Below are 27759 nucleotides of genomic sequence, written 5' to 3'. Positions count from 1 at the left end.
GGCTCAATTATTAAAGCGACAGCACACTGGTTTTCAAAAATGTAACAAATAAATCGTGCAGAAGTATGCTACCTCGACACAAACGACATTTCTATTTGAATATATTTTACAATGTAATGTATTCCTGTGATGGAAAAGCTGAATTTTCAGCAGCCATTACCCCAGACTTAATAGGTAAGATAGATTTTATTTATTTATTCCTTTTTAATATTTTTATTTATTCTTATATATTCTTAATATTTTTACAGAATTTGTTTGTAACATATATTTTGCTATTTCAAATAAATGCCCTTCAATTAACTTCTGTTCATCAAAGAATCCTGAAAAAATGCATGTTTCCACAAAAATAATATACAGCAAAAAAAAAAAATCTATTTTTATCATTGATAATAATAAGAACCATTATTAATAAATAACTGAACACCAAATCAGCATAATGATTTCTGGAGGAACGTGTGACACTGAAGCTGGAGTAATGGCTGCAGAAAATTCAGCTTTGCATTACAGCAATAAATAAAGCAAAAAAATAAAAACATTTTGAATATTACAATAGAAAACAGTTATTTTAGATTGTAATAATATTTCACAATATTGCTGTTTTATTGTATTTTTGATCAAATTAATGCAGCCTTGGTGAGTGTACAGTCATGGTCAGAATTATTGGCACAGGATCTGAAGGATCTGGAGAGATTCTGGATGAAGGAATGGTCTCTGATCTCTTGTCAGGTGTTCTCTAACCTCATCAGGCATTATAGGAGAAAATTTAGAGCTGTTAAACTGGCAAATGGAGGTTTCAAAAAGTATTGAATAAAAGGGTGCCGTTAATTGTGGCCAATGTGTATTAGAGAAAAACATTTATTTCATAATGATATTTCCTCCCATTTTAAATTCTTATCCAATGAAAGGTTAGATTTTTGTGAATTTTTGAAATAAAAGATCAAAAGGATTAACAATGCAGATTCATTTTCACAGCCTTCTTTAATCATATTTACCAAGGGTGCCAATAATTCTGACCACGACTGTATAGGCCTATAGTCTATATAGATTATTATCTATTAAGTTGAATATTTGCAATTATATAATAATAATAATAATTTTTATTTTACTTGTAAAAACTGCAGGCAATATTTAAAATTATTTATAACATTCTATAATTGTGATGGCGCAGTGGATAAGACACATGCCTTTGGTGTGAGAGACCCGGGTTCGAATCCACTGTGAGACACCAATGTGTCCCTGAGCAAGACACTTAACCCCCTAGTTGCTCCAGAGGCGTGCGACCTCTGACATATATAGCAATTGTAAGTCGCTTTGGATAAAAGCGTCAGATAAATGTATAATTATGTATAATATTCATACACATACGTAAACAGAATTACCTGTAATTTGTATTGCTAGATTTTTTTATATTAGTGACAGCTGTGTGTTGGCAGTCCAAATAGATTTTAATGGCTTCTTGTTTTGTCATGAGTTAGTCTATTTTTTTTTTTCCATAGACTCGTGAAAATCTCATTGCACTCTGCCTTTTCAATGTGCATAAAGTGTGCACATTCTTTAATAATCCAGCAGATGGCGACAGAGTACAACATCTCGTTCACCACTCATTCACTCTCACTGCCTGTTCTAATGAAACACCTGCCAGTGTGTGTGTGTGTGTGTGTGTGTGTGTGTGTGTGTGTGTGATTAAACCTGCTGCTCGCGCCAGCATAGCTATTCCTTTTGTGTAGGTAAGACAAAATGCACGCTCATCGTATTTATCAAGACTCAACTTTTTATATAGTACAATAGCATAATATCAAAAACAATGAAAAATAGATTTGGCGTAAAGAAGACACACATGTGATGGTCTATTTTCTGGGAATTTGGTAAAACAGGAATGAATGATAAAGGAGAGAGACCAGGTTCTGGGAACACGAGGCGTCTAGGACAACTGGTATAGGGAAATAAAACATTAGATGTAATATGTTTATGTGTGTGTGTGTGTGTGAGAGAGAGAGTGAGAGAGAGAGAGAGAGAGAGAGAGAAACAATGACCGTAGGGGCCCAATTCATGCATTTCTGGGCAATATTCCAATCATGCATGCAGAGTTTTGTGTTGTGCAATGGACATAAAATCAGTTTGTAATATAAATGCACGTTGAATATTTAGCCTAGACTTGTCCGAAACTACTGATGAAACACCGTTTTGCAGATATAATTCGTTTGGATGGACATATGCACCCCCATAACATATTTCACAACACAAAATTGTTTTTTGAAACAATTTTTCAAATTTTTTGCTTGAAATTTAAAAAAAATTTAAAATACAGAAGACAGTGGGATTCGCCTTCCAAGTACCGGTATATCTGAACTTCCCATTGGGCGTCACGGGAAGCGCCGCCTCTAATTATTAAGCGCATAAAGAGCCAGAGAATCGCGAGCGCGACTGATATCAACAGCTGAGTTGATGGAGTCATAAAATACAAACATTTCTCTGTGTGTGATATAAGTTAGAGCTCAGACACGCTATAAGGATAATATCGACCGCTGTCAAACAGATTCTGCAGCTGTCGCTGAAGCCAAAAGTCACATTCCAGCGGAAAAAGTAAGTTTGCTGATCACTTCATTTGAGCGCGTGTCAGTGCACGAGCTGCTGTGAAACTTAAAGTGACGCGCTATATTGGGCACGCGCTGCGTTGACAGAATACACTGTTGCCATAAATATGAAAACATCGATATTTATGTTACGGTAATGCATTAAATTATGGCAAGTTTGTATTGGATTTCCAATCGGGTGTTTGATTACATCTTAGTCAGGTTAGTTTCAAAAGTGGTGTAAATAATTTACTGCAGCCTTTGGAGTGCTCGTCAGCTGTTTGGGTTTGGTTTGTAGTTTATCTCTTAGATAATGGCAATACAGCACTAAAGCATGATGTTTGACTATATCTGATATAGTCATTGGCTAAACTGACAACATTCAGTTTTGGGAAAATCTATCTGAAGGATAGCCTTAAAGCTGTGTTGCTGGTCCAACATGGTCTACTATGTAACAACCTGCTCCAAAACACAGTTACTGAATAGATTTTCCTGGAAAGTCTCTAAGAGACCAGTTTTGGTCCCTTATTAAGGCTGTTCTCAGGTAAAAAGTTGACCGGTGTGACGATGCTGAGTAAGATGTTTTGAACATTAAGCATTTTCCAATGGTGATGGTGTTTCTTATGAAAGTCCTGACTTCTGTGTTATGTAACATGAATAGTTGTGGTCAGACTGGAGTGATATAATAATCCCTGTTGTCCTGGATTACTCATTGTTAATGTGAATTTCTCAGACATGGAGATCATCAGGCTGAGACTGGAATCCAATGCGTCTCAGTTGATTAATCATTTTCTTGCAGGTGTTTCTTCTCATTTTATTTTGTAATAAACGTGTAGTGACTTGCACAGATAAGTATTTGTTCTTATTTTGTAATACGTGTGTCTATATCCTAAATTTCCAGCAGTGCTACTGAAGTTGAACACCCTCTTGTTTTTATATGGGCTTTCCTAATGTAATGTGTGAAATGCACCATAAGGTGTTTGCGTTTTTTGATCTGTGTAGTCTCTGTTGAAGATTATGTGGTTATTTATGAGAGCGTTTGAATATGTTGTCTATAGGTCAAAATGATAGTGTTACACAATCTGCTCTTCCTGGAATATGCCATTGACTTATAAGGGCCATTCTGAGCGCAGAGAAAGACAGAAATACACTAGAACTATGGCGTTGCTCTTTAAAATGTTTTTTCTGATGAATTGACCACAGCTTCACCAAAGGCTGAGGAAAGATGTGCAGTGCAATTGTGAGAAATGAAGATGCAAATGTGGGAAATGAGAAAATAAATATGAGAAATTGAGAAATGAATCAAATTTGAAAGTTTAAAAAATAGAAAGTAATAAAAGAATGTGGGGGGGGGGGGGGGGGGGGAATATGTGCATTGAGCAATAAACCCAATTTTGAGAAATAGTCACAATTGTGAAAAAAGTTGCAAACTGAGTCGCAATCGTGAGAAATGAAGCAAATATGAGAAATTAAGTCACAATTGTCAGAAATAAATTTGCAGTTGTGAGAGAGTTGCACTTGCGAGATAAAGTTATTGTTATGATCAAGTCACAATTTTGAGAAAAAGTTGCAATTAAGAGATGTACATTTACATTTAGTCATTTAGCAGATGCTTTTATCCAAAGCGACTTACAAATGATGACAATAGTTACGGTAATTAGGAATAAAGTCGCAATTTTACGAAAAGTAAATTGCAATTGTGAGAAAGTTGTAAATTTTGAAAGATAAAGCAAATCTGAGAAATAAAAAAAATGTGAGAAATAGAATTGTGAGCTATAAAGTCACAACTGTGAAAAATAAAGTTGCAGTTGTCAGAAGTGAAGTCGCAATTGTGAGAAAGTTACAGATATCATTAATAAAGTCACTATTGTGAGATATAAAGTAGCAACAGTGAAATATGAAGCTGCACAGAAGTTCATGAGGTGGACCAAGGAAATGACAAACAAAAGGGCCAACACAATGCTGTCGGGGCTTTTCTGAGCCTTTTAGGTTATTCCCAGTATTTTGTGATTTTTAAAATATGACTCTCAGTGGAAGTTCAGTTAAAAATGGCTTGACTCCAATTATCCACAGATGTGAATGCTGAAAGTTTATCTGCTGCACTGCGGAGTCCATCTCTCAAAATAACACAACCAGTCCATTCCTTTTGTACTGCCGTGATCCTCTCATACGTTTCTTGTGGGTAGTATATCACGATATGACACGCTCAGAAAAATACAAGCTTTTTTATGGAATTGCATGCATTGTTTTGTTGGATTCTGTTTCACATTCCCTCCAATTTGCAACACTGATTCGCTTAAGGTGAAGGAAGGGCTGTTCACGCTAAAGCAACCCTACCGGCTGGTTGATCAGACTCCAGCTGGTTCATGTGGAAGCAATAATGTTTCTCATAGGGGTTTGTAGTTTTTCACGACCCATCTGGGAAAAGCATCTGGACAGCTTTATTTATAGAGTTGCTTCATGGTGTCATTTGATATCTTGAGAGGATTGATACTAAAAGTGTTGAACGGTTTATATTAATACCCAGTTGACTGGCTCCGTTATTTTAATTAACCACAGATATGTAGTTTTGCATGTGGTTGTAAAGCTTGCTAAGAGTTTTCCATTTGTACAATGGCAGTGTATGAGACCAAAGAGTTGACCTAAATCTCTTCATTCTAGCGAATACATGGTTTACAGTTGGCCGTCCTGTTGTAGTGTAACGGAAACACTTTAATCCAGAGTAATAAACAAACCTTTTTGAGTTGAAACCATTTGGGTGTGTTGATATTTGACCTGCTTGTCTGGAGCGGCATCACATTTAAAGTCTTTAACTTCCTCTTTCATGTTTCCTTTATAATCCTTCCTTCTGTTCCCAGTAGGTTAGAGAACGTTAGAGGAAGTGGAAAGTTTGTTATCGTAAGGATCACATCATCCACACAACAGGATCAGTTAAAGATGCTGCCCCAAATCTTGATGTCTGCAGGGTACCGTATCTGACAGAATCTCAGAAGAATGGAAAGATGATTCTGTTTTAGAAGTTTAAGCAAACTCAACTTCTTTACCCCAGGACTTCATTAGCCTACTGCTGAGGCTTTGAACCTTCTGTACATTGCTGTAGGACTATAGAATCACACCATGGTAAAACTTGAAACTTGAGAGCTGTCTATTCTGAGCAGGAACCACCAGAATGTTCCTCCATGTTATATGGGTGCCCATGTCTGCCTCAGAGTGAAAAATAAAATGGGTAAAAGCCTGTTCACATCAAGAACGATAACCATTTTGTTTATTCTAAGCACATTGCGCTGCAGTTTTGTCATGTTTAAAGCAGGATTCTGATTGACTGTCAGTGTTTTTATCATTCATCAGATGGAAAAAATAATTTTGAAAGTGATTCTAACAATTCAAACAATTCCTCTGTTGTTTTCATTATAGTTGAGGTGTGGACTTTCCTATTCCATGAGAATTAGAATGATACAACTTTATAGTTATCTTTTATAGATCATTCTTGGTGTGAACGGGCATTAATTGTAGAAAATTTTAAAAGAAATATAAAGCCATATAAAAAGTCACATTGAGGGATTATCACCCAAGTCAAAAATACAATGTAAAAGTAGCAATTGAAAGTCGCAATTACAAGAAAAGCCGCTAACGAAGTCGCAATTATGAGAAATAGATTCGCAATTACAAGAAACAGTTGTGAGAAACGCAGTTGGAATTGTGTGATGTAATGTTGCGCAATCAGTTGTGATCAATTGTGTGAAAGTTGCAGTCATGAGAAATGGCAATAACGCAAACTGAATCGCAATTGTACGAATTGTGAGAAAGTCGTACAGTAATTGTGAGATCTAAAATAGTGATGAGTCAATTACCTTTTAATTTTTTTTTCAGGCAGAATTGGGCTTTCATTTAATACTGCTGTACAGCCAGATTTAGTAAAGTGCAACAAGCTGCTTTTAGTTGATGGATCATTTTCTCTCAAATTTCAAAATGCATCATGGCCTATTGTGTCATTATAGCATATTTCCTACCCTACAGAGTATTCAGACTTTATTCATACATCAGTTTTCCTTTGAAAATCTCAATGTAAACGCCTTACAATGCATCTTTGTTTTGCACAACAACACACAGTGTATAGCAGTTATATATCTAGTGGGAATATTCGGCCTGCCGTTGATTTTGATGACTTTAGGGATTCCTGGTTACACATGGGCGTTGCCCTGTTCGCTGTCACTCGAGCAAATCTCTACTAAACGCATTACTCTAGAGAACTCATTATGGGTTTGACTTACACCTTCTCCTTCATTATGCCCTAACGTATAAATTGTGCCGTTTTGCAGCTTGCAGAATTTGTTGGAAAAAATATAATTCTCAGGAACCATGATCCCAAAATAGCTGATTTTGTCTCTTTGCATATTTTTTCTTTCTAGATTGTTTGCTATGATAATTACTTCTTAAGAGCTATATTTTAGTTAAGAGCTATATTTTGAAATCCTAAAAAATGTTAACATTTTAGCATTTATATGATCCAGAGGTGTTGCTTTGAATTCTTTGTCCACCACAAAGCAGTAAAGAGTTCACAAACAGGAAGTACTTGGACCTCATACAATATCAGATATCCTGCCTCTGGAACTACTGTGCAAAAAATCACACAGCAATTTTTTTATGAAGCTTTATTTCTGACAAATAGGAAAATAATACTTTTTATGCACTTTTGACTGTGTTGGAAAATGTCATTGGGAGTTTCCCTGTAAGGAAATACCATTTCAGACTCCTTTTTGATTTGCTTTATTTTACAGGTGTTCTTGAAGTATGCAAGCATGCCAAAAATTATTTTCACACAGGGTTTTTCTTTCATACCTCTTGTGCAGGAATACCAGTGACACTTTAAATTGTCAAACGTCTTTTTCAAGTAGAGAAGCACCATTACTGTTTTTAAAAATACCAATAAATAAATGCCAATAAATATAATCTGTATTATTAGCAGATAATTGCTCCTGTTACCAATATATTATGAAGCCCTAATTTCAACTGTTGTGTTTTGCCATTACCACCAAACCAAATCTATTGTATGTGTCCAAAAAAAACTTTCCCTGGTCCTATATTGCTTCACTACAGTTGATGGCATCAGCTACACATTATGTTTGTTTCTTGTAGGTCAGCTGGCTAACAATTACTAACATTACCTCAACCAGTGTAACCAAACTCTCCAAGGCAGCAGCATTGCTCTCTGGTTACTTTTGTTTGCCTGTACTGTAATAGTCTCTTACTCCAGGCAGTAAACTACTTGTTTTCAACACTGAATAAAATAAGAAATGTTTCTTGAACAGCAAATCAGCATATTAGAATGATTTCTGAAGGATCATGTGACACTGAAGACTGGAGTAATTATGCTGAATTTAGCTTTGCATCACAGAAATAAATTTACGTTTCAAAATAGTCAAATAGAAAAGTTATTTTGAATTGTAGTAATATTTTACAATGGTGTTTTTATTGTGTTTTATCAAATAAATGCAGCCTTGGTGGACATACTGTAATAGAGAAGGTCAGTTCCCGTTTGTGTGCTCCTGTAGATCATAGGAATAATATTAGTGTTGTAAGAATGTTGACTCTTAGGAATTCTGCTGAATCCACTGGGATTGGGTTTGAACCCTTTGATGGTTTCTCAACCTGAAGCTCCTGCAAAAAGTCCTTATGCTGAAAGACTGCAGGTCTGAGCTGACAGAGTCAATTTGCTTGGCGATCACTGTGACATTAGCATATGCTAGTCTTCAATGACTATTAATGATATTAGACAGGATGGGCAATTGTGCATGATCCTGTTGAAAAATATCTTGGAAGGCAATGGCAAAGGGTGTTAACTTGAATTCCCTTGCTTGCAGTTGTGCCATCTGTCGAGTGTCTGTTACTAGGGACACAATATGATTTGCAGCTTCTAAATTAGGCCCGTCTTGTTGTTTTTCTTATGATTTTCTGCCAGGACAACTTTCCTGGCACGTCGTGCTTCAAGAAATATCCCCTACTGCCTTTTTAGCATGGTTAAATTTAGCAGTGGGAACTTTCCCAAACTGCACTCGCTGCAATGACCATTGGTGACATGTAAAAACTCACTGCTCTTGTTGATGCTTGGAGAATGGACTAGGAATTTGGGTCATGCTGTATTTTTATGTGTGTTTTTGATGGTAGAGGACCAGTGAAAATGGTAACAAACAGTGGACGTGGCTGCACAAATGAATCAGGAGAGAACAGCTAATGCCACCCTGCAGATAAATGAGAAGGTCTTGCCAGCTGCCAGATTTGATTAGGCTGTTGAGACTCAAGTGACCCTCAGGAGTGTTAATGGAGAGAAAGATGCAGGACTGCTATTGGGCTTTTCAAGTCTGCTCACATGGTTCAGATGACCTCCGACTCGATTCATTCACATATCACTGTGCTCTGGTTTCACTCCCAAATCAACCCTTCTTTCGCAACTGGAAGACAAATTGAGTTCCTCAACAAAATGCATGATTTTTTTTTCCAAACCTATTTACACTTCTTCTGAGAAATCTTCAAAGAATGTGCTGGCAGCTCTTTGTGTATGAAAATATTTTCTGGCTCACAGGTTGTCTGGGCCAATCTTGGTGTCCTGATTCTCGTTAAACATTCCTTTGTTCTGTTCCATTTGCTCTGCATGCATTAATCCTATCAAGCACTCGACTCTTCTGTTCTGGCCTATTTTACAGCACATGCCAAGTATTTTTGTGTCACTCAACTAAAAATCTAGAGCATTTTCATTTAATTTACCAGCAGTACTTCAGGACAGTATGTTTTACCAAGGCATTGTCTGTTGGTCCACATTGACATGTACATTGCTATTAGGTATTTGTACGGATGGTTGACTTTGTCCAGCTGTTGACGTTTATTTTATTTTATTTTTTTGTAAATATATTTTTTAAATTATTTTAGAATATTTTGTTTATAATTTTATATTTATATTTATTTTATTTTATTCAAAATATGATATTCCCTTAATTTTATTGTTGCTTATATATTATTTAATTTTATTGTTGCTTATTGTTATATATAAGCAACAATCAAATTAAATAATTGCTTGCAATTGTCATTGACAAAGCAAATAAAATTATCAGGAAAAAATTTACTTTTAAGTTTTTTTTTTTTTTTTTTGTTTTTTTTTTGGTTTACTTTTATGTATTTTTTTTTTTTACTTTTTATTTTATTATTTAGTACTATTTTATATTTAGTTTTATGCATTATACCAAATTATTTAGTGAATGTAATGTTTTTGTTTTTTTATTTCAATTTTCACAAATTATTCCCAGTTATTTGCCCCCTGCTTTTTATGAAATTATGTAGATGTGTGTATTCCTAATTCTTATAAGGACAGTGCAGTTTTATTGATATAATTGACCTTTATATACAAACAGCATTGACGGGCTGCAATCAGAGCCCTAAAGCAATAAATGAATTTATGCAATGTGAACTGCCTACCATTTTTAGTCATTTCACCGCACTGTATACCCATATATATATATATATATATATATATATATATATATATATATATATATATATATATATATATATATATATATATATATATATATATATATATATATATATATATATATATATATAGGATGTTTTTTTTTTTTTTATTGCAGATAATAGAATGTATAGCACTTTGATCCCTGTGTAGAAACAAATAAAGCTCTCTCTTCCTTTTCTTTCCCCAGTCTTCAAAAGGAATGCCAGTACCAACCAACCCCTGACTGAATCCCCTGTCCACAGAGGGAAAGAGTGAGTTAAAGAGGAAGGATGGGGGAGACGGAGGACGAGCGTACGTCTCAGGCCGGCCAGCTGTTTGAGAACTTTGTGCAGGCCACTACCTGTAAAGGCACCCTGCAGGCCTTCAGCGTCCTCTGCAGGCAGCTGGAGCTGAACCCCTCTGACCACAGAGGCTTCTACAGCAGTCTGAAAGCTGCCGTCACCTTCTGGAAGGCCAAAGGCCTCTGGGGGAAACTGGACAAGAGAGCAAGCCACAAGGAGTACAGTAAGGGCAAAGCCTGTGTGGACACCAGAGTAAGTCTATAGAGCTCTAGACCTGTACTAGAAATCTGACACTACTTAGAGGAAACAAATCCTTAAATAAAGGTGCTTTGAAAGCTCGCTTGAAGATTTTAATTGATGGTCTTATGTTGCATAAGATGACAAACTTGTTAGTTGTACATTTTTGGGATTCTTTGGCTAAAAATGTCACTTTGCTGCATAACTAAAGAGAATTTAAATACCACCAACAACAATTCATTTTCATATCCATATTTGTTAGTCAAATCACTTTTTCCTGATAAAAATGGAGTTCACTGTTGAGATGGCTGTTTTGGCACTGCATCTTGTGTTCTTTCTATTTATAAAACAGAACAGGAAATGAGGATCAGCATCATTTAGTTTTAGCCATTTTTCCACTGCAGGCGACCGTTGGACTGAAGGGTCAAAGGTCACAAGGTCATGAGTCAGGGTTTTTGTAGATACAGAGCTCATTTAGAATAGATTTTACCTCTACAGATGGCCTAAAATGCTTGCGTTTAAGAGATCCGAATCATGTTAGCTTTAGCAATGGCTTGACTGGAAAATACGCCACTGAAATCCCATACAAATGATTTTCCTCATCAGAGTGATTCTGTAATGTTGCTTTAACTCATGAGAATGGCATGATCTCAATGTTGGAGTGCCAAACCATGCTAATCTGGGCTTACTTTTTGTGGAGGCTGCATGCTAGCAAGTGTATTATTGTGTTAGCTTGGGAAAATAAGTCGTCTTTGTTTACCTCTAAGCTCAGGGTTACTCTCAAGTTGTTACACTCAGGTTGACTTTCCCAGTCAAGATGGCGCCGCTCATGGCAGCCATAGTGCTTCGCTATCTAGTTGTTTTGGTGATTTTGTTAGTTTTTCCTGTTTTTTTGTTTGTCAAACATGATCAGTTTTGACAGGGAGGAACTGCTGACCATTCGGCAGAACACACCACAAAACCAGTTTGCACTGATGTTTTGCTGGACATAGTGGTCGGCGCAGCGGCGGCGCTGATCAAACACAGGACGCTCAGATGGGGGAAGCGAGTTGGCGTGCTCGTGAAGCTCAGACAGTGCGGATTTCGAATGCCGTTGCCTAGCACCCATCTGGACGAACAACAAAACGGACGAACTCCTTCTGCTCTCCCGAAAAATAAGGATTTTTCAAACACTGCTGCTCTGTGTTTCACAGAAACATGGCTGAACGACACCATTCCAGACAGCGCGTTACATCTGCCTAATTTCCAGCTGATCAGAGCAGATTGCGATGCAGAAATCGCGCGGCGGCGGGACGTGCTTTTACATCAATGAAAGGTGGTGTACAGATGTAACAGTGTTAAAGAAGATGTGCTGTTCAGATCTAGAAATGCTTTTCATCAACTGTAGGCCTTTCTATTCAAAGTGGGAGATTTGCTCGTTCATCCTCGTGAGTATTTACAATCCACCGCAAGCGCATGTGAACTCAGCTCTATAGAAACTTGCTGATCTGATCACAGGCACAGAACAACAACACCCAGACTCTGTTTTAATCATTCTTGGGGACTTTAACCAAGCAAATCTCTCACGTGAACTGCCAAAATACAGACAGCATGTTACATGTCCCACCAGAGAAAGTAATATATTGGATCACTGTTACACAGCAATAAAGAATGCATATCACTCTGTTCCACAGGCAGCTTTGGGGCTCTCTGATCACTGCCTGGTTCATCTTATACCAACCTACAGGCAAAAACTTAAATCTTCTAAACCTGTAGTTAGGACTGTAAAGAGATGGACCAACGAGACAGAGCAGGTTTTACAAGCCTGTCTCGACCTTACTGATCTGATTGGAGTGTTTTTGAAGCTGCTGTCACCAATCTGGACGAGCTCACAGAGACTTCATATATCTTCATATATCAGTTACTGATATCAGGGACTTGTGAGGATCCTGTTTGTGGACTTTAGTTTGGCCTTCAACACCATCATCCCTACAATCCTCCAGACCGAACTAACCCAGCTCTCTGTCCCTAGCTCTATCTGTCAGTGGATCACCAGCTTTCTGACAGATAGGCAGCAACTAGTGAGACTGGGGAAATTCATGTCAAACAGCCGCTCCACCAACACTGGTGCCCCGCAGGGCTGTGTTATCTCCCTACTGCTCTTCTCTCTGTACACCAACGACTGCACTTCTAAAGACACCTCTGTCAAGCTCCTGAAGTTTGCAGACGAAACCACACTCATCGACCTCATCCAGGACGGTGACCTGTCTGTAGGCAGACTCGAGGTTAAAGAGCTGGCTGTCTGGTGCAGTCTAAACAACCTTGAGCTCAACACTCTAAAAACAGTGGAGATGATAGCGGATCACTGTGACTGCAGTGGAGACATTCAAGTTCCTGGGATCTATCATCTCTCAGGACTTGAATTGGGACACTCACATCAACTCCATTGTAAAAAAAAAAAAAAAAAGCCCAACAAAGGTTGTACTTCCTTCGCCAGCTCAGGAAGTTTAACCTGGCACAGGAGCTGCTGAAACAATTCTACTCCGCCGTCATTGAGTCTGTCCTGTGCACATCAATATCTGTCTGGTTTGGCTCAGCTACAAAATCAGGGATCAGAAGACTACAGAGAACGGTTCGGACTGCTGAACGGATTATCAGTGCCCCCCTGCCCACCCTCCAAGAACTGTATACATCCAGAGTGAGGAAAAGGGCTCAGAAAATCACTCTGGATCCCTCACATCCAAGTCATCCCCTTTTTGAACTTTTGCCATCTGGCCGGCGTTACAGAGCCACAATTACCAGGACAGCCAGGCACAAGAACAGTTTCTTCCCCCAGGCAATCCAATTTATGAACAGTTAAATGCCCCCCGTCCCCATTATGCAATAACAATATGCCTTATATTTATTTGCTACCACTTCCATCCTTGTACATCCCTGTATCTCCTTTTATTCTATCCCATTCTGTCATCTATTGGACAAATGTATATACAATCATTTGTTTCAATTATTCTTTTCTTTTTAAATTTTTAGTTTATTTCTGTTTACATGTATTTTTTTTTCTCATCTTATTTTTGTCTGTGTCGTTGTTGTCTCTGTGAACTGGAAGCTTATGACACTAAAACTAATTCCTTGTATGCGTAAGCATACTTGGCAATAAAAGCTCCTTCTTCAAAATCTGCTATGCATTAACTAGACCACTGTGTTATTGTGTAGGTGTTTGTGAACAGTCAATGGAAGAGTCAGTCTCAGGTCACTTGACTTATTGACCTCATTTGAGCTCGATAAGATGTTGAAATAATTGGAAACTTTAAGGAATATTTGTTTTGCAGTTAAGTGTCCGTTTAAAAGGATTAAATGCCTAATCTCTGGGGCTTTAGATATTTATTTCGAGTGTTTTATCTCGGCCTATGCTACGATTATTGCTGTTATTTTTGTTGTGGAGCAAGTCGTAGTTTGTTTGCATAGGTTTGCATTGTGCGCTTAAGGTTTATCTCTAAAATATTTGTTGACTTATTTCACAACAACAGTATTAAAGGAATAGTTCACCCAAAAATGGACACTCTGAATGAATGAATAAATGAACTTGGGCTCTCAAATTCCAAATAGACAAAAAAAAAAAAAAAGCATCAGAAGGTTCATATAACTTGTGTCATTTACATTGTGCACAGCTGTCAATGATGTTTGGTCTTGTCTTGATGTCACAATATCAAGACATCATTAGCATGTTTTTTTTGTGTTTTAAATTGATGCGGAGGGCAAGATTTACAATAAATAGCAACTTAAATCCAGTTTGTTGTTGATAATCGGAGTTATTACTGTGCTTTCCAGACGTGCCCCATTTTCAAATAGTTCTATGCCGGTTGTCTTCCATTCTTGAAAGACAGTAAGATTAATCCTCAAGCTTGGCTTCTGAATGCAGGTCAGCTGCTGTTTGCATTGCTCTGGCACAGAAACGCCTTTTTGGATTTCTTCAAAAGTAGTAATGTAAAAGAGACAGAAGCCCACAGTGGTTTCTGAAGCTGAGAGTAAGCGGGATCATGTCTGGAACAGGAAGCGTAGACACATGGACTCATCTTACAGGAAGTTGGGATCATCAGTCAAACACTAAGATAAAGAATAATGGCAGAAATTGCGGTTCCTGTAAAAGCCTTTATTCCTCTTAAAGGAATGGTTCACCCACAAATGAAAATTCTGTCATTAATTACTACTCACCCTTATGTCTTTCCAAACCCGTAAGACCTTTGTTCATCTTCAGAACACAAATTAAGTTTTCATGAAATGCAAGAGCTGTCTGACCCTGACCCTGACCCAACGCAACTACCTCTTTCAAGGCCCAAAAAGGTAGTAAGGACATTGTTAAAATAGTCCATGTGACATCAGTGGTTCAGCCTTAATGTTATGAAGCTACGAGAATACTTTTTGTGCAAAAAGAAAACGAATATAACGACTTTATTTAACAATTTCTTCTCTTCTTTGTCTGTCAGATCTGGGCCTTGAACGTGGTAGTTGCGTTACTGTGTATGCAGGGTCAGAAAGATCTCAGATTTAATCAAAAATATCTCTATTTGTGTTCTGAAGATGAACGAAGGTCTTATGGGTTTGGAACAACATGAGGGTGAGTAATCAATGACAGAATTTTTGGGTGAACTATCCCTTTAAATATATGAATTGCATATTTAAACTTAAAGAGTTCATTTTATAAATGCACCTTGTTCAAACACCTCTAATGTGAAAATGATTGCCGTATGTGGACATAAATGGTCAAACTATTACATTTCCCCAAGCTGAAACTTTGAAATTGTCTTTCCATATAAACACGACCGGGTTTGTGCAGCAATTTATTTTGTTCAATATTTCCTTCTCTCCTTATTGTTACATGCCCTTGCCATCTAATGACCGGTAATAAAAGTGTGATTAAAGTGTTTTTGCTAATTTATGACCCCTTTTGAAACCGCCTTTTATGGATATGTGAGTTTGTACACCATATTAAGTCAAGTAAACCGTAACACTTGCCATGTTTTTCTCAGAATCTATAGTCATAATCGCTGCTTTGTTGAGAGAGACAGAGACGTTACCCAGTCCTGTGGCTTGTTTGAACTTGCTTGGATTGGGTTTAAAGTGACAAGTGGGGAGGTAAAATCATACCATTTGATTGTGCCAGAAGAATGGGCATGCAAAAATTGGTTTTGATTAGTCAGGAAGTTGACCTGTTTGGAGTGAGTCTTTGCTTCCACTTGTAGACGCTCTCCAAAAAGTGCCCAACAGTGTTATTCAAATAAGTCCTTTAAATAATGCAGCCAAACTTGTTTGTTTCCACAGTGTCTCATCATTGGTGGCGGTCCCTGCGGCTTTCGGACTGCCATAGAGCTGGCTTTGCTTGGTGCCAAGGTGGTGGTGATTGAGAAAAGAGACACCTTCTCCAGGAATAATGTCCTGCACCTTTGGCCTTACACCATCCAAGACCTCAGAGACCTTGGAGCCAAGAAGTTCTATGGAAAGTTCTGTGCTGGATCTATAGACCACATCAGTAGGTCAAATCTGTTTTCATTCTAACCAGAAACCAAAATGTTGTTAGATACTCTTCGCTGATATCCCTTCTAGTCATCAAGAGATACCATAATAGGAAAACAAGATATGGTTTCATCAGATGTTACAATCACATGCAGGAATTTGCTTATGAGCTTGATAGAAAAATTTTTTAGACACACTGTTCTTTTTCTTTCATGCTCTGCCAACTGAACCTATTGTAAGTCTGATATGTTCCTCTTTATGGTCCCTGAGATATGGCCAGTCCAACCCAACCAAAAGAGATGTAAAACATTTAGAGTAGCTGGGATTATGCAAATGTATTTTTCCATGCTTATCCCTTTAAAAATACTGGATGCTGTCTGGGAGTTTAAGTTCATTCTGCACAATGTGTATATGCATACATGCTTAAAATTTTGAACTGATAACTTGTGACTTTGAGAGTCAGTTGTTTATGAATCAGCATTGGTCACGCTGTATGATTTTGCAAGCAGCTATTAAGAAAGCACAACAGAAATTTAATATTTATGCATTTATTTATTTTGTGCCTTTTATTCGTGCTTTTTTGTTCCGTTTTGTTTTACTGTATTATATTCTGTGTTTTTGTTTTGTGCATTTTTTTTTTTTTTAGCCATTAAGTCAGCACAACAGAGAGATGTTTTTTTATTTATTCATGCTTTTTTTTTGTTCTGTGTTTTTTGTTTTTTGTTATACTCTGTGCTTTTGTTTTTTGTTCTGTGCTTTTTTTTCTTCAGTCTGTAGTTTGTTTTTTGTGCTTTTATTTTAAGTGTATTTTAATTATTTTTTATTTTTTCATTTATTTTATTTTTTCTATGTTTTATAATCTCATCACATTTGATTCAGCCTCACAAACACAATATCACCATTATTGTAATGGCCTTGTCTCCAACACCAGCACATCCTCAGTAATAGTAATTGCCAAATGAACAGTATAAATGTGTTTCCTTCCTAGTGGAGCTGATGGTAACTTTCTCCTATTTTCAGGTATTCGTCAGCTGCAACTCATGCTGTTAAAGATTTCTCTCATTTTTGGGGTTGAGGTGCACGTCAACGTGGAGTTTGCCAAGCTTCTCGAGCCGCCTGAGGACCAAGGCACTGATGGTAATTGGCAAATCATGACATCTAGCTTTGAGGACTATATTTACTGTCCACAATACACCCTGACAGACCTGAGACACGTGGATCATCCAGGCATCATCATCATATAATCCCACACAGCCATAAAATAACTATAAATATGTCCAAGACAGCCCGTAACCTGTTTTCTTTACACCACATGTGGCCTGGAAAGGTAATCATTACCTTTCATCTTATGTCATTTCTTGGCAGATTTACACACCCTTTTGCCAGTCGCCCTACACACATATCCCCACACACACCCAGGACAGTGTGTTTAGGAATGAGATCACAGACAGAAAGAAGCTGTAAACCGGTTTTCAAATTGATCTACTCTGTTTACGCTCTGGGCTATATTTCTTGTAGCCTATTTAACAAAGCAGGTTAGGGAATGCTTATTTTCTTTTTAAAAGTGTAATTTTAACACCTACAATGGGCCTAACATTGGTTCAATGTCAATTTACCCAGGGATTGTTGTAACTTCCTACTTCAAGATCCTAATGGATTTATTGAAGCAAAAGCAGGGCTAAACCAGACCATGAAAACTGACACCTTCCCACTATGTACCCTTGACGCGCACATACGACTGATACCGAGAAGGTTTGTGTCGTTCCTCCACGTCAATGGCACTCACCAGTCTGCATTGTGCAAATGATAAACCCTCGGTTCTGTACTATATATAAAGTCAGGGGTCATTAGGGTCTATAGCGCCTCTCCTGCTATGCATTGCTGGTCAAAAGAGCATCGTTGGCCTTGCGTCAAATTATACAGGCGTCACACATGGATGGAACATGAAGGTTGTGTTTCCAGATACAAGTAAGCTTTTTTTCCCTGGTGGCTTCACACACTGAGCTGGCTGTACTTTTAAAGCTGCAGTAAACAAAAGAAAGGCCAAGTTATTTTGTTTTCCTTTGAGCCTTTTTGACCAGGTGTCTGTATTCCAGGGCCTGGATGGAGGGCGGCGGTCCGGCCGGCCGATCACCCCGTCTCAGACTATGAGTTTGATGTGATCATTGGAGCAGATGGAAGGAGAAGCACTCTTGATGGTAAGCAAATATTTACCCAGTTTCTATAAAACTAAATATAACATTTTCTATTTCACCCTACATAGTTTCTAAATGGCTTGGGTTTGAAATGGAGGCGTTTTTCTGTTTCCATAAATCATTTGAGATTAATTATGTTTTGTGTGTGCATCTTAACTTATCCTCTCGTAAATGAAGGAACTGGAATCTTTTCCTCTTATAAGATTTGGCTCTCTCAAGCATAATAAACCTGCTAAAAGATTTTAACATGTTCACTCAGTCAAGAAAATTGCCCCAGTGACTCCAATTTCCAAAAACTCTGTCCTATATTCAGTTTCCCATTCCTTGAGAACACGGGTCAGCTCTTTGTGTTTGACAGGAAGTTTGTTAACTCAGTACAGCAGGGGTGGAGTGGGACTCCTTTCATTGCTTCCTGCTGACACAGTTAGTGGAGTTCACAGACATCGAGCAGAAAGGCAGATCCTAGATCAGACTTAAATCAGCTCTTCAAGTTAGAACAAGAAAACTTTGAGCCATGCTGTGGTAAAATACACCCAGACTTGACACATGCATTGTTTTTATGTGGGATAGTGGTAGTAAACAAACACTTGGCGTATAAGTGCTACCATGAAAAGAGAAGATATGTCGCTTTTATCACACAGAAAAGTGCAAAGACTGTATTGTGTAATTTGTTGTTGTGAAAACAGGTCAGCGTGACCTGAAAGGTCTTGCACTTTTATTTTTGCAAATATACGCTGCCTTAGCAATTACCTTATCTATTGATTAAAAAAAATGTTGACTGTTTAAAGCACCTCGCATCTTATCTTATACACATCAGTAAAAAAAATTTTTTTAATTAATTTTCAAGTTTAAATATTTAAATTTAAACTTGGAACTAACGTGAGCAATAATAATAGTGATGTTTCTGTTAGCAAGCAACACTAAATGAAAACTATGAATGCAAAGCATTATGTTGCTCTCTACTCCAGGCTTCAGGAGAAAGGAGTTCAGAGGGAAACTAGCCATCGCCATCACTGCAAACTTTGTCAATCGCAACACAACAGCTGAAGCCAAAGTGGAGGAGATCAGCGGTGTGGCCTTCATCTTCAATCAGAAGTTCTTCTTGGAGCTCAAGGAAGAGACAGGTGTGGTGAAGCTCCTGCATGACTGAAACAAAATCTGCATTCTTTAAAAACCATGACACGTTCCTTAATTTTTTTTAAATACAAATTACATATAATACAAATCCTTATACGTTATTAGCATCAGTGTGTAATGGTCCCACTCCTTAAAGTGAGCAAAACTGCATTGTAATCATCCTCTGAGGCAGATGCTATTTTGAATATGCCCTCATCAAAGTTAATAATAGAGCTTAATTCATCATACACAACACCAACAGCAAAACATTCGCACAATCATGCTAATGGACCTCATTTATCTTTTGTACAGGCATTGATTTGGAAAACATCGTTTATTACAAGGACAACACGCACTACTTTGTCATGACTGCAAAGAAACAGAGCTTGCTGGACAAGGGTGTGATCATCAATGTGAGTAAATATCAAGTCATTTTATAGATTTGTATATTCATTTGTAAAGCATGTATCGTGTTAGTAGGCCTATTTGTTGTCGTGCTGTTTAGTGTTATTTAATTTTTAGTTTTTATTTTAAATTTTTGACTTCTTTTAGCAGCAAGGTTAGGATTGGAGTTGGTAAAAACAAGCTTCTGTGTGTCCTATGGTGAACATTAGTCATCCTATGACATTACGAAGTATTTTACTCCCTGAAAGCATTAGAGCGAACTTTTTCAGGAAGCCTTGTGCTGGCGTCTGTATCAGACATGGAGTATGATACAGGATATTACAGCACAGCAGCTGAGTGATTGAAGCTCTTTGAGTGTTTGGAGTTTGTCTGGAGTTTTAAACTCTCACGCCCTTGGACAGCAGCCTCAGTACTCACAGTGGAGACTGTAAAAACCCGGCTCATCACTGCAGCATAATAATGATGCTGCTGTGCAATCCCCTCAGCTTTAAGATACTTGTTGCATTCAAATTTGCCCTATGACATGTCTTGATAGGATTGTTTGTGATTGCTTAACATCCTGCACGTGCACCTTAAACTGATCTCAGTTATCACAGTGGTCTTAAAATGTATTTAGATGTATTGCATAAAATTTTTTATAAAATAAAAAATAAATATAAATAAATAAAATAATAAAAAATAAAACAAAAATGCCAAAATAAAAAATAATAATAATAAATAACAAAATTAAATGAAACAAAAAAATGTAAATTAAAATCTAAATTAATATATATTTTTTTTCTTTTTTATATTTTTATATTTCATTTATTTTGGTCATAGTTTTCATATAAAAGTCTGTTTCCTCTGGTTTTTCCTTTCCCAGGATTATATTGAGACTGAACGGCTGTTGGCGAGCGACAACGTAAACCAAGAGGCTTTGCTCTCTTACGCCCGTGAGGCTGCAGATTTTGGCACAAACTACCAGCTTCCTTCTTTGGATTACGCCATCAACCACTACGGCCAGCCAGATGTAGCTATGTTTGACTTCACCTGCATGTACGCCTCAGAGAACGCCGCGCTGCTGAGGGAAAAGAGCGGCCATCAGCTGCTGGTGTCGCTGGTTGGAGATAGTCTGCTGGAGGTAGATGTCATATATAGTTAAATTTTTAATTTGATCAGTTTTTCTAATTTAATTAGAATTAAAAAAACGAATTGTATTAACATGTATCTGAATTATGTGTTGTATGTTATCATAATAATTAGAGTAAAACATTAACATTGTTAGGATATCTTTATGCTCCTTTTGCCTTAGTAACAGTAACTCTTAAGATGCATAAAACGTAAATAATTGTTTATTTTAAATGTTAACCTTTTTTTTTCCCAAGTTTGAACATTCCAAAATATCCATTTATTTTGTGGGGGGTTTTTTGGTGTTTTTTTTGGACACTTTGACCCCACAGTATGTCTGAAATTAAACACAGGAAAAGATAGAGTTTACTTTTAAGTTTAAATATTCCTGATTAATTCAACATGCCACTTGGCCATACAGTGTTTTGTTTAGAGTAGACTGTAAACATTAAATGTTTTCTCTGTCTCATTGGTCTCCAGCCTTTCTGGCCCATGGGGACAGGATGTGCTCGAGGGTTTCTGGCTGCCTTTGACACAGTGTGGATGATAAAGGGTTGGGCTCAGGGCAAAGGGCCCCTTGATCTTCTGTCAGAGAGGTGCGAACATACTCCATCAACCAATGAACACGTGTTTTAATAATTTGTTTGTCTTGACCCAATGTCCTCTTTGTTTGTTTATCATAGGGAAAGCCTCTACAGGCTGCTGCCTCAGACGACTGCAGAAAACATCTCAAAAAACTTTGAGCAGTACACCATAGACCCAGCCACACGTTACCCCAACCTCAACTCCACCTGCGTACGACCACATCAGGTGAGACTCATGCACATTATCACTATTTATAGATCTATATGCATCCGTCTTCCTCCTCTAAATGCTAAACTTCCTGTCTCAGGTGCGGCATCTGTACATTAACGGCGAGCAGGATTTGAGTTCTCTGGAGCGCAGTGGACCCACACGCAGATCTGTAAACATCTCCAGACGAGGTAGATTCAGATTGTGTGTCTTATGAGATGGCAGCAAATTTGACTGCCTGATTTTCTTTTGTTGAAACAGTCCTTTCAGGGACTGCAATCACAAGAATTGATGCAAATTCAAGTAATCCCTGCTTTTGGTTTGCAACAGCTTGCAATTTTCTTATTTCTGCATTTTCGCTAAATATTGATGGAAAAAGAGAGCAATATCAGGTAATGATTCCCCTTGATTGTGCTACTGTTGACACAAAAGCTCTTTATAAAACTTCATATTGAAAATTGAACTTGTTTCATAATTACAATATAGGATTAGTGTCATATTTCCACTCAACCCAACTCTTAAAATCTAATTTGGATTAATTTTACAATAATTGAAAAATAGGATGTAGTGATACCACAAGATCCATATATGTTTTATACTGGCTCACCTGGATGTGGCCTCATAGGAACAATAATTCCCACACCCTCTACTCAATCAAAAGGGTCATGTTACATGACGGAAAGGGTCAACAAAAGCATGTGTGGACTTGTAGTGAATCTTATCACTCACACTATATTCATATATGTGTGTGTGTGTGTGTGTGTGTGTGTTTAGCAGACACTAAAGCAACTTACAAAAGCAATTTGTCACAGAGCCAATATATTATATAATCCCAGGTTTATAAAACAACTATATAATACACAGACACACCCATTTAGGGTAATACAAGTCCGCTTTATTTATTTATTGGCCATAATAAGATATAAAAACTTTTATATTTTCTAAATTACAGAGTGCACTTCAAAAAAATGCACGATAGATAGATAGATAGATAGATAGATAGATAGATGGATGGATGGATGGATGGATGGATAGATAGAAGCCATATTAAATAATGCATAACCAGTGTTGTTCAAAAGTTTGTGTTCAGTAATTCTTTTTTTAAGTTTTTGGTAGAAGTCTCTTCTGTTCACCAAGGCTTCATGTATTTGATAGATTAAAAATAATATTGTGAAATATTACAATTTCAAATAAAATTCTGTTGTGGTGTAATATTGTAATTGATCTATATTTTCAAAACAGTTGTGCTGCCTCATATTTTTGTGGAAACTGTCCTACTTTCTTTTGGATTCTTTGAATAGAAAGTTTAAAAGAACAATATTTATTTGAAATAGAAATGTTTTGTAACATTATAAATAGGACTGCATGATTGACAAAAATCATAATTGTCGATTATTCCCTTGAAATTGCGAGGTGCGTGTTACAATTATCACAATTTACATTGAATGATGTTTATACCATTGTTTGAAGTGAACACATGCCATATTTTTAGATGAAAATAAACAAGCTGAAAACAATCTAAATGAAACTCTTTTATTGCTTTTCTATAGTATTAAGCCTAAAATGTCAACTATACATTGGATTGGTTTCTTTAAATAAAGTAAAAATATGCATGGTATTACAAAGTTAAACTAAAATGAAAACAATGGAAAAACCTTTGAGAACCTGTAGGGAAAAAAACAAAATCACACCATAAGCACGCAGAATAACATGAGTGAACTTAACGATTAATTGCCACTTTGAACAATTATGTAATTGTGGCATCTGTAATTTTAATCGCGATTTAGAAATTTGATTATTTGTGCAGTCCTAAATGATAAATGTTTACCGTCACTTAAAAAAAATCAAGTTAATGTGTCTTTGCTGAATTAAGGTAATACATTTTAATGACTCAAACTTTTGAACAGTAGTGTATATCACTGGCAGGTATTATAAAGAGCTGTCTAATTTGTCAACATTCAAAATTTTGAATGAATACATGTATATTGGATTACAATTTTCATCATTTAAAAATGATTCACTGTAAGCTCCTAATGATGGTGTGTATTGATTCCAGAGTCAGAGGTGCGTCCCAGCCGGCTGCTGCTGTGGTGTCAGAAGCAGACCCAGGGTTACAGGGGAGTGGATGTGACCGACCTTACGACCTCCTGGAGGAGCGGCCTGGCTCTGTGTGCCCTCATTCACCGCCAGCGGCCGGACCTCATGTGAGCGAGACATAACACACAAACTGGCCATCATTCAGTCCCATGGTCACACCCTCATACGATTTGACAAATGCTCCATTATTTGGTGGCTCTTTGATCTCACACACGTGGCGGTACCTCCTTCCCTAAGCCATCAAAACAAGTTGTTTGCTTGTACTAAAGAACAATAGCTTTGATATTTCAACTTCGCTTCCCCTGCAGCTTAGTGAAAGTAGTTCAGTTCACTTCAATAAGGTGAATATATTAAAAGGGACCAATAGGGAAGTGAAGCATTTAATTGACCAAAAGAAAGAGGATTGCATCATGATTTACATCGGCAATTACATCATAATTTTCACACTTTCTGTCATAAATCTTGCCATTCCTTCTAGATTTGAAAGAAAATGTGTCAGCGAGTTGTGATGCATCATAAATCAGCTTGTCTAATCATCACACCGTTCTGTGAGAGGGTTTTCTACAAATATTATGCATCACCAAGGATACAGATTGTGCGAACACCGGTTCTCAGTGCAATGGAATGGCATTCAGACCTGATAAGGTTTTTTCCCTGTTTTCTCTCATTTGATCTGCTTATGTATCTCACTTCTGTGGTTTCCTCTTGATCTCTCCAGTGATTTTGACTCCCTGAACGAGGCAGATTGCGCTAAAAACAACCAGTTGGCGTTTGACGTGGCAGAGCGGGAGTTTGGCATCCAGCCGGTCACCACAGGAAAGGAAATGAATGCTGAACGAGGGCCAGACAAGCTCATTATGGTGCTCTACCTCTCTAAATTTTGCGAGATGTTCCGCAATTCACCTCAATCCGTCACAGGTACCGCAATAAAACCCTCCCCCAAAAAAAGTCTAGAAAAATTCTGAATTCTGAAATATGCCATAAATGTACTTATGTGCCTTCAAATGAAGCCTAAATAAATAAATAAAAATAAAAAAACTCTTATTAAATGTATTTTATTCCAAATTGAGTGTGGGAAGATCTCCAGTGCCACCATTCAAAGAAAAATATTTTTTTTAATCATTTGAGCAGCTTGTCCATCCCTGGACATCCAAAAATGCAACATTTGTCATAAGACTTATAAAGATTAAATGCTGAATTTGGCAGCTGTCATGTTGAGGAAGAGTTTTTCATATAATGGTCTGGATAGAGCTGCATGACTCAAGAGTAAGGCATTTTAAAAATGTTGGCATGCAGATGTAGTTTACAGATTGGGAGGCTGTGTGTCATTGCTGATAGTGTGCATTTGTTCATCTGCTGTGCACCTTTTCTCACGTTGAGCGTTCTCCAACTTACAAGAAATTAAAAAATAAAAATTGTTACATTTACCTTTAAAAAGCACTTAAGCTGCAGCATCATTTTATAATGGTTCAAGGTGTTTAAGATAATTTAATACGTAGAACTAAATATTAAATACTAAATATTTATTAGTGCATGATGCACTTATAAATATTTAGTATTTAATATTTAGTGCATGCAATCTTGATACTGCTAAGATTTTTAGAACTAAAAACATTTTGTAACAGTTATGAATATTAATTTATATTTTATATATTTAAAATATTATATATTTTATTACAATTATTTCTACCACTATTATACTGTTAATTGGTATTAAATTATTGTACAATATTATATTACATTATAACTATCTATATTATAATAACAATTATAACATTATATTATTAATGTTCAGTTTATAATATAAGGAATTTTGTGTGTGCAAATGTGTATTTATAATTATTTAGTCTATATATACATATACGTTTTTATTCACTCATTTATAACAGGTAATATTACAGGTACATTTTAGCATTGTCCAGTAGCATTTGTTTCATTTGCATTAACATACACCAGAGTATGACATTAAATCAGAGTTTTGTGTTGTGTTTGCAGGTGTACCCAAAGAGACTGATGCAAATAATGAAGAATATTCATCAAAGACCACAAACTCTCTTTACAACTCACTAAATCGCGCTCTGCCTCAAAAGAGAATCCCAAAGGTAGCATTTTTGTCTTGTTCACTTCAACTGAGCAAACATCTAAACCTAATAAAGTGTAAAACACTACCACTTCTGTATCCCAAGGTTGATAAAAAGTTGGAAGACAGTGACAACAAAAAGAGGAAGAAGGCCAGCAGTCATCTGGAGGAGGTATGTTAGCTTGTCCTATATGCCTTCTTTCTAAACACCCACACTTTATTGCTTTGCTTCTGCTAATTGGTCCGTTTCTTCCCCCCAGCTAATGTCCAATCAGAGTGCGCCCCCTGTAGGAGAGCGAGAAGAGCAGAAGGAAAATAAGGTGCGCTCCATGGCAACTCAGCTGCTGGCCAGGTTTGAGGAGAATGCGCCAAGCTGTGGTGTGCGCAGACAGGTACGGCTCCGCTTCTCTTTTCTTCTTTAAAGCAGCCAGGGTCCATCAGGAGACATTACTTCATCTATGATCCTTAAGATCTCCTTAGCTGCTAAAATTATAACAGGAAGTATATTGAGCCTCTTTGTGGACTCATCATTTGTCCTGTAGTTGGTTGTTTTAGTATCTCAGAAACATAGACTGTAAACTGCTCATGTGGCACTGATACTCTGGAGTCAGTAGAATGAGCTGCAGGGATCTCTGATCTAATACGGCTCCTGAACCGTGCCTGTAATCCCGTATGAATACCTGTCTTTGTGCAGCAAAAGTAAATCCTCTGCTTCATCAGATGCAGAATATTTCGATTTGGACGGTGCATTTCAAAACGTGACTTTTGTTTGTCTCGGAAGAAAGTGTAAGATTAATGCTGTGAATTTGGGATTTTTTTTTAAGGGGAAAGGAAAGGGAAGGGGTGTGTGGCCAAGTATGGTGACCCATACTCTGAATTTGTGCTCTGCATTTAACCCATCCAAGTGTACACACAGTAGTGAACATACACCCGGAGCAGTGGGCAGCCAACTGCTCGTTGGGGGTTCGGTGCCTTGCTCAAGGGTCTCACCTCAGTCGTGGTATTGAGGGTGGAGAGAGTGTTGGATATTCACTCCCCCCACCTACAATCCCTGCCAGACCTGCGACTCGAACCCACGGCCTTCGGGTTACAAGTCCAACTCTCTATCCATTAGGCCACGACTGCCTACTTACTGGGCTGTTTGTAGAAAAAGATGTGGATTCTATGACATTACTTTGATAAATTTCTGCTATATTGCGTCTGTAACACTTTACAATAAGGTTGATTTTAACGCAAGTATAATGCATTAAGTACAAATTTCTTTTACTTTTACAGCATTATATAATCTAATGTTATTTCTATGTATATATTTTTAAATCCTAAAATTATAGAATTCAGGTATAAATTACCATATATTAATTTATTATGAGCTTGCTTCTTACACGAATAACACCTATATATTTATAGATTAAATAAATATAACAGTATATTTAAATGTAGTGTGTTAAATAACGTTGAGTAAAACTTTATAGTAAAGTGTTACCAGTGACTAATTTGTAACACTTAAAATGACAAATGTATTGCTAGTCAATTTGAGAAAACTAAGATCAGCCTAAAACTAACCAAAAGAACCAGTCAACTAATTATTTTAATTAGGGCAGTCAGTCGATTTAAAATTTGTAATCTAAATAATTACATGATGTCGATTAATTAATCTAATTAATCGCAAAATAAATTTGATTGCAAAAATACCCACAAAAGATTATTTAAAGCTATGCTTGTGTTAAATGAGAAAGTATCGAGTAGACATTACAAATTGTAGCTTTAGATAGAAATATTTTATTTGATTCAACATAAAATTTCTTCCACATAAAACATTTGGAACCTAAACTATGGAACATAAAAGAAGATAATTTAAGAA

General features: G+C 37.0%; 1 protein-coding gene across 2 annotated transcripts in view; it reads left to right on the top strand.

Annotated features, from left to right (window-relative positions):
• Positions 1-2390: 2390 nt before the first annotated feature.
• LOC306866980 (F-actin-monooxygenase mical2b-like) overlaps positions 2391-27759 on the top strand; it is a 55123-nt gene continuing 29754 nt past the window's right edge. The window contains exons 1-16 of one of the 2 annotated variants that reach the window (XM_079412444.1): positions 2391-2583; positions 10286-10631; positions 15915-16122; positions 17127-17243; positions 18203-18304; positions 19270-19425; positions 19730-19830; positions 20685-20942; positions 21410-21525; positions 21613-21739; positions 21822-21912; positions 23778-23925; positions 24537-24736; positions 25814-25920; positions 26005-26070; positions 26159-26290. In XM_079412444.1, the coding sequence (XP_079268570.1) occupies positions 10368-10631; positions 15915-16122; positions 17127-17243; positions 18203-18304; positions 19270-19425; positions 19730-19830; positions 20685-20942; positions 21410-21525; positions 21613-21739; positions 21822-21912; positions 23778-23925; positions 24537-24736; positions 25814-25920; positions 26005-26070; positions 26159-26290 (2193 nt within the window). In that variant the 5' untranslated portion in view covers positions 2391-2583; positions 10286-10367. The remainder of the gene's footprint in view (positions 2584-10285; positions 10632-15914; positions 16123-17126; positions 17244-18202; positions 18305-19269; positions 19426-19729; positions 19831-20684; positions 20943-21409; positions 21526-21612; positions 21740-21821; positions 21913-23777; positions 23926-24536; positions 24737-25813; positions 25921-26004; positions 26071-26158; positions 26291-27759) is intronic. The other variant, XM_079412445.1, reaches the window with a different exon arrangement.

Source organism: Barbus barbus (assembly GCF_936440315.1).
Source record: "Barbus barbus genome assembly, chromosome: 48".
Lineage (NCBI taxonomy): Eukaryota > Metazoa > Chordata > Actinopteri > Cypriniformes > Cyprinidae > Barbus > Barbus barbus.
The sequence above is the reverse complement of the archived record's forward strand: the minus strand, read 5'-3'. Positions and strand labels throughout refer to the sequence as shown.